Genomic DNA, 10472 nt, shown 5'->3' on the forward strand with positions numbered 1-10472 from the left:
GGCTGAGACGGCAGAAACCTACAGGCTGCCGTGTTTGGAACCAGAGCCGCATTAACGGCGTTCTGTGTCACTTCCTCATCCGTGAGTCAATGCTCATCTCTGCTCATCTCTGCTCATCTCTGCCTCCCTCTAGTCGAGACTTCTCCCTGGGGGGGGGGCGGGGTTTGGGCGCGTGCGTGTCGAGGCGTCAGGGGAAATATTGAACATCCTTCTGCAGCCATACGCCGGCGTTCTCTCTTTGTCTCCGTAGGGACGCTCACTCTCAGCGGGGAAGGTAGGCAGAGGAGAAGGAAGCAGTGTGCTCTCAGAAAGGAAAAAAAGGTTGTAGACAATGAAAGCAGTCTGAAGGTGAGGGGAGGGGGCACGTCACCGACGCCCGTATCCACTGGCAACCATCTGGAAGGCCACCTAAACAAACGAGGACCCGTAGAGAGGATGTGTCCGACAGAACCGTGCAGAGAGCGATGCCGGCTTGTCGGAGGTGAGAGCTTTATCTTTATGTTGCAAGAATACCTTCAGGATCCGGAACAGACTGTTAGACCGGCGGAGCAAAACCCAACACATCGACTTCCCCCCGCCGTGCTCTGCCAAGGCTGCGGATGAAACGCTCAGAGACAGGCAGGATTGGTGTTCTCTCCTTTATTCAGACATCAATGTGAAAACACAGATGTGAACATTTCTCCCAAACTATCCACCAACGTTGTCTTGTATGAATTGATGGCATTAAGGCCTGGTTGGTCTTGATTGAAATGGGATCTCTGTACCTTCTCCGTTCTCAGGACACACATTTACCACTTGACTCGCTCATTATCTTGAAACTCTCCCGGCTACATGGAAGGCATCGGCACTCGGCTAGGTGTTGCGTAAGATCCGATCACGATGTGAGCCAGGATCCCTCTGGATCCGTCCATTAAGTCCTGACTGCTGTGGCAGTTTGCATGTGTTCATTGTTCAAACTGCCAATGAGTTTCAGACTAATGAGTGTGATTATAAGACGGCTCTCTGCTTTCCAAACCCAGGGACAATCTCAGTTTAGTCTTTAAACATTCCAGATATGATTTTCCTCAGATATGAGATCACAAACATAATAATAATAATCAACACCAGGATGAAAACACACAGTAAACAACACAACAGACCACAACTCAGCCAGGAGCCATTCAGAGAGTCCATCAAAGATCCACCTGTCAATGTCACATCACTCTCACTTTCATCTATTAGCAGAAGTAAATCAGATCAAGCCATGAAAAGACTCTGACTCCTGGGGGAGGACTCAGGGCTGAGGCACATCAGGCTTGTCAGGTTCCATTTGCAATCATCTGGAAGGTCGCTTAAATCAAAGTAAAGTGGTATCTTAAGAACAACAACATCTGTTCATCTCTGCTGATGAATCCTGCTGCTGAGAAGGAAGTGTTTAACTTTACATTGTGTTTTCTTTATCGCAGCTTGGAGAGAGCAGATAAACTAGCATCCATGCTATCAGGTGAGAGGTGAGGGAGCAGGTAGAGATCATTCTGAGCTCCAACATGCACAGACACAAGCTGGGGAAGGTATTATAGGCTGCACCTTCCTGTGTAGAATGGCGGAGTTGGTTGTTATTGGAAAAGGAATGATGAAGGAGAAAGACACACACACACACACACACACACACGCGCGCGCGCGCGCGCACACACACACACAGACACACACACCTTTAGTGTAGATGGAGTAATTGTCTTGACTGACTGGAGGCTGGTTTGTCACCCGGGCGTCTGTTCTTTACATCCTGTCATCCTGAGCAAGGCGCCGTTCCCTGATCTCAATCCTGTGCATGAGCAGAGTGCAAATGACAAATAATGAAAATGTGCAAAAATGATATAGGAGATAAAAGGAGCGAGGGGGAGAAAGCAAGGCCGGAGAGAGGGAGGGAGGGAGGGAGGGAGGGAAGGAGGGAGGGAGGGAGCGTTAGTGAGTGTCACCTAAACGTGATATCTATCTATAAGCACACAATGTTCCCTGCCAGAGGAGGAGGAGGGAACAGATGTGTGGATAAGTACCGATAAGTAGTTTGGGCCATTTGTGGAGTGTCAGAATGCTGGAATAAATACTTGATCAATGATTATTGGAGGAATCCTGGGACATAAGCATGAATATGGATGAGTCCTTTACAGTGCATACTGCTGAGTATCAGTTTGTGTGTCAGCCTGCTGGTTGTGTGCGTTTTTCCCACAGCAGCAGCGTGCAGACGGCTCTATTTGTGTTCAGTGCAGCCCCAGTGTGTTGAAGTCTATCTTTGGAAAGCTCAGACCTCCCTGGTGTGATTTCTTTCCCTTTTTAATCAGAACTGTGATTCACTTGTATGAATTCATGCATGTTTGCCCTGCAGTTGTGAGAGAAAACTCATTTTCCCGTCCTGGCCTCTGTCACACACGACGCCATCACATTATTCCTCTGCTCGTGTGTCGCCTGCTTAGAAAACTGTGCATCAATACCAAATGCAGCTTCGTTGTAGCTTCTTTACCTCCGCCCCACCCCCCCTCTACTCCTCTCTCCTATGAATGAGCCACGGCGGTTTAGACAGAGATGTCCTTGCGATTGCGGCTGCGCTGCTGCTGCTGCTGCTGCTGTAGCTGGGCGACGTATGGCGGAGACCAAGGAGAGACTTGAGATTCATGACATCCATTCAGCCACCTTGTCAGCAGGAGTTCAATCACTTCCCCGCCCCCAACCTGGAGTAACTCATTTCCATGTTGGAGTGGTGCGGTGCGGCGCCTGTGCACGGTCAAGTGGCAGGGAAACGATCAGAATACTGAGGGAACATGACAAAGATTCTGTATTCTAGGGTTTTTACAGCAAAAACAACAAGAAAATCAAGACAAAACAAAAACAAAAATGATTCAAAGAAGCAATTAGAGCCACAAAAAGTGCCTGGAAGATTGAAAGATGAATGGGTTGGGAAAGATTACAGAATGTCCTACTTTAGTTTGTATTGTTTGTTTTGTTTCACATTTATGGAAGTTATTAAGAGTTGAAGACATTTCTGAAGTTAAAATCTCATCAAAGCAGCTGAATTTAGGCTCTCAGCCAATCAGCCTCAATTTGCCTCTACTACAAAACGCACACACACACACACACACACACACCTACAACCTTACAGTAGAGAGAGAGAGAGATTGAAAGAGCGGTGGATTCAATTAATAAAAGGCTCTTATCTCCGTTAGGTTGGCTGCATCTGCTTTATTCTGACACCTTTTCCACAGATCACTGATTTGTATTGGAAGCAGATTGAAAGTTTGCCTGAATGTTTAATATTCTTAAGACTGGACACTTTACTACGACAAATCAACTCTCTTTGTTCCAAAATGAAGGAGGAATCATCCGAGCCAAGTTCAAGACTTTGTTGAATTCTTTTTGTTTTGGATTTGTGGTGGGATTTTGCCAAGACAGACATCCAAGTGAGCAATCACTTCCTGTTGATGGAGACGAAACAGAAAGAAAGAAACCGTGCCAACAGAAACAACAGAGCAGACGACTGAACGTGTTTATGTAATCTAAAGTGTGCGCAGCCTCACATTTATATAATCAGCAACATAATAATATGTTATTCCCTGCAGTCATGTGATTAGCAGTAGTGCTTTGTTTTCATTATTTACCCTGCAATGCGTTCCTAAGCTTGACTGGGTGTGAAGAATAAAGCTCCATTCTATTCTGCTCTATTCTGTAACATCCATCATGTGTTGTCAACAGGATTGTCATGATTTCACCACAGAAACAGAAGTAGATCCTGGCCATCATCTCAGATCTAACAGCTCTTAACACACTCAGTCTCTTTCTAGGTTATTGATTTATACATCACTCTACATTTATACATGATCATGTTAGCCACATAAATTATTTGTCTTTTACTTTCTTGTAATATTTTAATTAGCTGGCTTTCACAGCTTGATGCATCAGTAATGGCTTCCACATTGTGCTGAATTATGTAAACTCCTACCTTTCATGCCCTGTGTGCTTTTCACTTACAGCACATGATCGATAGAGAAGTTCACAGTGAACTTAACGGCTCTTTCATGCCCATGCAAAGTGCTCTGAGGCAAGCGAGGCCATTACGGCGGCACCAAGCCTGAGCTCAGCGGATCTGCGCTCTGCTTTGGCCGGGCGAGTGTTCGCTAGCTACTGAGTGTTTACAAAGTGAGGGGAAGACTTTAAGGCGAACATTTAAATTCTCCTGACGGGTTTTCAAAAAGTGCTTGAGTTACCAGGAAACACTCGCCTATCATCGGGCAATGGAAGCCTCTGAAGAAGAAGTTAGCATCATCAGCTGGTCAATCGGGACAGAACAGGAATCGTGGGAGCGGCCCTCGGGAAGCAGATGGCGTTGAGTTTTTGAAAATGGTGTTTACGCGAAGAGTGGTTGCATTTCTCCCACTGGCTTGCATCTAGGTCACAACTGGAGAGGAAGAGGAGCGTTTGAATAAGTCTGCACTGGGTGAGGAAAAGGAAAGGTCAGGCATATTAATATGAAAGAGTCTGTCTTCACCTGCATCATGACCTCTGAACTAGAGCCAGAACCTTGTGGTTTTGGAGTCGGTCCATATGCAGATGTATTTTTCACTCTCCAAGGGGATTCGCAATTTATTGCTGTGGGCCCGGCTTCTTCACGGAGCCGTAGGTTGGGCCTCTGAGTCCTTGTGTTGCCTCGTTAGTGTTCAGAGTCAAAGCACAAACCTCTGGCCAAGGTGAGTTCCTTGTTCTGCCTCATTCACAGAGCAAACGGCAGCATGAAGGCTGGTTTAGCTGCTCGGGCTCCAGGCGCCGCTTCTATCTGGGCTCCTCTCTCTCTGCCTCAGGCCCACACATGGAAACAGGCTTTGTTCACACGCCTATTTTAATGTTGCCCTTTTTGTAGGAATAGTAACCCTGCTTTCTTCTTCCCTGATTCCATACGGTTGTGGTTAAGTGTGTGTGTGTGTGTGTGTGTGTGTGTGTGTGTGTGTGTGCTCTCTATGAATCCTGCCAACGTCTATGGGCTTTGTGACGTTTCTACACTATCTCAGTCTGTCTGGACTGCCTGTCATGATTTGTGTATCCCAACTGCACATTTGTGTGATTTGGTGCAGGGAGGAATATCTGGAGAGAGAGGGAGAGAGAGGGAGAGAGAGGGAGAGAGAGGGAGAGAGGGAGAGACGCACGCAGCCTCAGATAACGCTGCACTGATAACGCCTTTCACCCGGCACATCTCACGCAGCTACAATCTGCCCCGTTACAAAACAGGCATGAGAGAGAGACAGAGCAAAGGGAGGGGTGGGGGGCGAGGGCGAGGGGGGTCAGGAGAGCTTTTAATTTCCTCCGCAGCTCAATCAGCGAGGTATTAAGATGTGCAGGAGACGTCCAGACAGACATAGAATTCAACACTAAAGGTCTAATTCAGTGGTTCCCAAAGTGGGGGGCGAGACCCCTAGGGGGCGCAGAGCTACTCCAGGGGGGACGTATGGGAGGGGGGTGCGAAAAACTTCTGATCTTTAAAAGGGGGGTACGGAAGAAAAGGTTTGGGAACCACTGGTCCAGCTCAATGACAGATTTTCATTTGCTTTGAATTTTTATCCATGTTTTTCATTTTCCTGTTGCTGGGTTGAGAGTGAGAGCCAGCAGGTCTGTGACAAACCTCCACCTCTACATAATGAGGTCACATGTTGTTGCAAAGCGTCAATGCGACTCACAACACACATTGCCATCAGATCGGTATCCAATCTGGCTGACCTCATGTGGCGAGGCTCGCATTGTGACTGGATGTTTGTCACAAGTATCCAGGTGTGAATGCGTGCAGCGAGGACACATTCATTCATGGAGTCTGCCTACCAGCTGTAAACGTCACCGGCTCAGCTCGGCTCAGCTCTGCTCTCATTCATAGAGACTTCAGTGGGAATGGTGACGTCGCCCTGAGTGTGAGTGGGGACAATGAGGGTGATAGACCACAGAGCGAGGAGGGAGGAAGGGGTTAATCCAAGATCCAATTGTAGGTTGGCGAGTGTATCCAGATAAGCAGGACGTATGTTTACGCAGGGTGTTCATAATGAGGTCGTCACAGAGGAGGGACAGCATCGTCTGTTATTATGGGAAACAATTTCATCTGACAATTGTGTTGTTATGTAATCAATAAGTTCATGCTCTTTGTTGTTCACAGATCAGTTCATGGATAATCCTGCTCATCATCACATCAGGAGACGTTGTGCTGAGTTTCATGCTCATATTTTCATTGGGGGGGTTTGTTTTGAAAAGCTTTGATGTTGAAGAACACAACGATGCACTTCTGTCTCCTGCTGCACTGCCGTTCACACTGAGTGAAACTGGCTTTTATAATAACAATGTCCCCTTTGGGGGTCTCAAAATAGTTTGCTCTTGTAAGAACTGTCTCAGCCTTTAATAATAAAACTTCCTACACATCCTTTTAAATAGTTTATAGCTGAAAATCTGAATAAAGAAATTCCAGCGTGATCCAATTGTAACATTTCCATCTCCTCATACCTGCTTAGTGCAGAGCTGAGACGGTGGCAGAGACAGTGTGAGTCTTTACAAACACGGCTGTGTTGGGACGCACAAACACACTGGAAGCTGAAATCTCATTTTAGGCAAATAGATTCTATAAACAACCCAAATCCACTATAATGTGCTGAAGATAGAACGCTGCTGAAACCCTTTCCTTTGTCCTCACAAGCAGCCAGTCAGAACAAGTACAACTAAGGTGCACTTAACAATGCCTGAACACAAATCTAAAAGGCCAGCATTGATTTAGAAGCCACTGGGTTTGAACTGGGCTTTTTTTTTGGGTTTTTTTTTTTTATTCTCCTCCTTTTTCAAACGGTGCTTCAGAACTCTGTGAGTGCAGCCCGAGTACGCCGTCGTATTCTTTGAAGCACCTGGAGATGTGTGTGTGTGTGTGTGTGTGTGTGTGTGTGTGTGTGTGGAAGCTCAGTTTATGCTTACAGCCCCAGCTTTTGTCAGTCACTTCATATGTGCCGAGTCCTGTGTCATCGTTACTGAGTGATTCACACTGTGCAGCCAACACACTCGCTCTTATCTGTTAAGAGGCTGCAGAGACGCAATCAGACAGCTCTGGGTGGGTGGATGGGTGGAGGACAGAGGGGTGAGAGAGGGAGAGAGGGAGAGAGAGAGAGAGAGAGAGAGAGAGAGAGAGAGAGAGAGAGAGAGAGAGAGAGAGAGAGAGAGAGAGAGGGAAAGGACTTTTTTCCTCTTCACAACATGAACTCAGAGATCATCCCGACTTCAAGAGCTTCAGATGCAGAATATTCACGCTGGTGGCATTTTACCACATGTAGGCGGTGAGGGTTTGCAAAGATGGGAGAGAGTGTGTGTGTGTGTGTGTGTGTGTGTGTGTGTGAAGTATTGATCATTGTTGCTCCGTCGTCCTTGTTTGCTCCGTGTCTCACTGTGCCGGCAAACTCTTAGGGAAAGATGGTGCCGCGCCGACACACACACACACACACACACACACACACACACACACATACACACACACACACACACACACACACACACACACGGCCCGGTCTGGCATTTTAAAATTCACTGCTTATTCTCCGGCAACAAACCAAACAAGATGGATTCAACCGTCTCTCAAGCCACAATGGTCTCATGCTAGAATACTACAGTAGGTTTCTCTGCTGCTCGAATAAAGACGTGGCTATAAAGCTCAAGTGGATGACGGTCAGATTGTTGGAGAGCCATCTGTGATTGATGGAATGGTGTGTTTGATTTGTCTCTGGGAGTGTGGGATTTAAACCAGTACATGGCAACATGGAGGGCGATTAACTCTAAGGTCTCTACCAAGGCTGGGTATTTGTTCAACTAATGTTTCAGTTGTCAGATTGGCCACAGAGGATCCAGTAGGATCTGTTCAGCTGTGAACTGGAGACACGGAAGACGAGAGGCTCCATTAGGCAGAAATATGAAAACATGCGATGGAGTCATTTAAGACTTTTTCACGTCTAGCAACTATCAAGTTCCAGTATGTTCCACTCCTCCATGCTTGTCAATTAGAGTGGTATCAGTGACTGGGACCTTCATGAGCTCTGGGGAGTTTGACTAACTGCCTTGGGTGTAGAATCCATCTTCAGCACTGCTTTATGAACTGCCAAACCCAGGTTGTCACAGATTTACATATCAGGCCGGCGTACTTCAGAACCAGCCGCTGCTCATTTCTCACCAGGAAAGCCACAGAAATTCATTTTCGCCCCCCACGCATTTGCAGGAAATGGAATTGGCCGCATTCAGACGGCGTGGCCTGTCCCAGATGAGCTGCACTGATAAGTGGTGTGTACGTCTTGACTGAGGGGGAAGAGAGATGGAGACGCCGTACGAAGCCAGACCTGTAATGTAACACTCCCCACGCCACGTTATTGGTAATATGAGGAATACGGCTAAATATAGGGATGGTTTTCATGAGCGAAGCAGTAATTGAGATTGAGGACCTCCTGCTCTTAGAAGCTGATCTTACCACATGGTGTTCCTCAGGGGTCAATCCTGGATCCCCTGCGTTTAGCTTCCCTCACCTTGTAGCACCGTATTTATAAGGTTTATACTCTAAACGTTCTCTACGCTATATACGCTCCAGCTAAATGTCATAGAATTACTTCACACTTCGATGAATCAAAAATCTCTTCTCCTTTTATTTGCACAGTTTGTCCAAATGAGATCCCAGCTGCTTGTCCATGAATGTTAAGCAGACCAGCTGTAACTTGTGCATATATATTTTTAATGATTTCTATACTTGGGCCTTAGCGCCATGCGTCTGCAGCACAGGAGGGAAAGTGAGTCATCTCTTAAAACCTGAAACTAATCTGCTCTTTTATTTCATCTGCATCGACAACTTTGACTCCAGTCAAAGACTCCAGACTCCAAAAACCATTTACTGCAGGCAAATAAGCAAATGTGAATCTCATCCCATTACACCTGCCGTCTCCTCACCTCTCTCTGCTGGCTGCCTGGATGCAGCCTGAACATCCTTTCATCTCTAATGGCCTTTGCGCATTATTAAGATCTAATAATTCACTGCCTCGTTAAGCGTTTAGTCTCGCTGTAGCTGTGAACCGTGACGCTCAGAGCATCCAGGGTGAGTCTAAGGCAGATGTTAAGTCACAGACCTCCACAGAACCACAACATGGAATATGAATGCTTGATTGTAGGTGTGTTAGCGTGTCACGTATTGGTGACTTGCCTGTCCGTTGAACCGTGTCTCCGTGTGTTTGGCACTTTGACGCTTGGCTGAAGTGTTGGGATCGTGCTCTACTTTCTGCTCCGCTCCCTTCTGTGTGTTCTTGGAAACGGGGCTGCCGTCCTGCCGGGCCCCCGAGACGCCTCCTGATGCTGCTACACCGTCTCTCAGGAAAGGGTGTGTGTGTGTGTGTGTGTGTGTGTGTGTGTCTGTGTGTGTGTGTATTTATTCCTCTGTTCTTGACATTTATCATAATCGGTTAATCGTGATGTCAAAACCGAGTCGGCGATCTCTTTATAAGCGATATTGTGAAATGTCCTTGATTTCTCTCTAAAACAGGAGTGTGTGAGGGTGTGAGGGTGTGAGTGTGTGAGTGTGTTTGGGGACACAAATAAAGTTTGCCACACTTTCACAGTTCAGCAGTTGTCACAAAATCCCATGTCAGCAGCTTATTGATGGGTTGACGCGACAAATGACACAACCCAGAGAGAGAGAGAGAGAGAGAGAGAGAGAGAGAGAGAGAGAGAGAGAGAGAGAGAGAGAGAGATTCATCAGAGAAGAAGAACTCTGACGCCAGTGACTGTTAGTCACCAACTACCTCGTCTCTCTCTCTCTCTCTCTCTCTCTCTCTCTCTCTCTCTCTCTTTCTCTCCCTCTCTCTCTCTCTCTCTCTCTCTCTCTCTCTCTCTCTCTCACAGACAAGGCCAAACCACACAGAAACTTGTTTACTGTGTACCCATTAACCTCTATTTCACACTCACACACAAACTAACCTCTCTCTCTCTCTCTCTCTCTCTCTCTCTCTCTCTCTCTCTCTCTCTAGATGGAGGAAGTAATAGCACGCATGCAGGATGAGAAAAATGGAATCCCCATTCGCACGGTGAAAAGTTTTCTTACCAAGATCCCCAGTGTTTTTTCAGGTAAGACTTTTACAGCCCTCGCCTCCTCTCCTCTCTCCTCTCTCCTCTCTCCTCTCCTCCTGTCCATCCTCCCTTGGCTCCCGCCCACTAAGTACCCGCCCAGTACTCTGCACTTGCCAAACAAAACACTGGAAGCCTTTACAGTTGTCCGTCTTGTATTACACACGCCGACCGTGCCAGAACATCAGATACAGGATCACGTTGGATTCCTCAAATCTGGAGTCAAATTAAAAACTTTACTTCCTCTCCTAACAACGGTGTGACACACTGATACACAACAAAAGGTTTTTAGGATTGATGGAAAGCTGGCAGACGCAGGGCCTCCGCTGTGCCAGCACCTC

The 10472-nt window shown here is 46.9% G+C and overlaps 1 protein-coding gene across 1 annotated transcript in view; it reads left to right on the forward strand.

Moving 5' to 3' along the window:
• rgs7a (regulator of G protein signaling 7a) overlaps window positions 1–10472 on the forward strand; it is a 41639-nt gene that overhangs the window by 12656 nt on the left and 18511 nt on the right. Inside the window, exon 2 of the mRNA XM_076137195.1 lies at window positions 10035–10131. Coding sequence (XP_075993310.1) covers window positions 10035–10131 — 97 coding nt within the window. The remainder of the gene's footprint in view (window positions 1–10034; window positions 10132–10472) is intronic.

This window comes from Genypterus blacodes, unplaced genomic scaffold (assembly GCF_046128005.1).
Source record: "Genypterus blacodes isolate CSIRO-AG114 ecotype Tasmania unplaced genomic scaffold, CSIRO-AGI_Gbla_v1 ptg000299l_1, whole genome shotgun sequence".
Taxonomy (NCBI): Eukaryota; Metazoa; Chordata; class Actinopteri; order Ophidiiformes; family Ophidiidae; genus Genypterus; species Genypterus blacodes.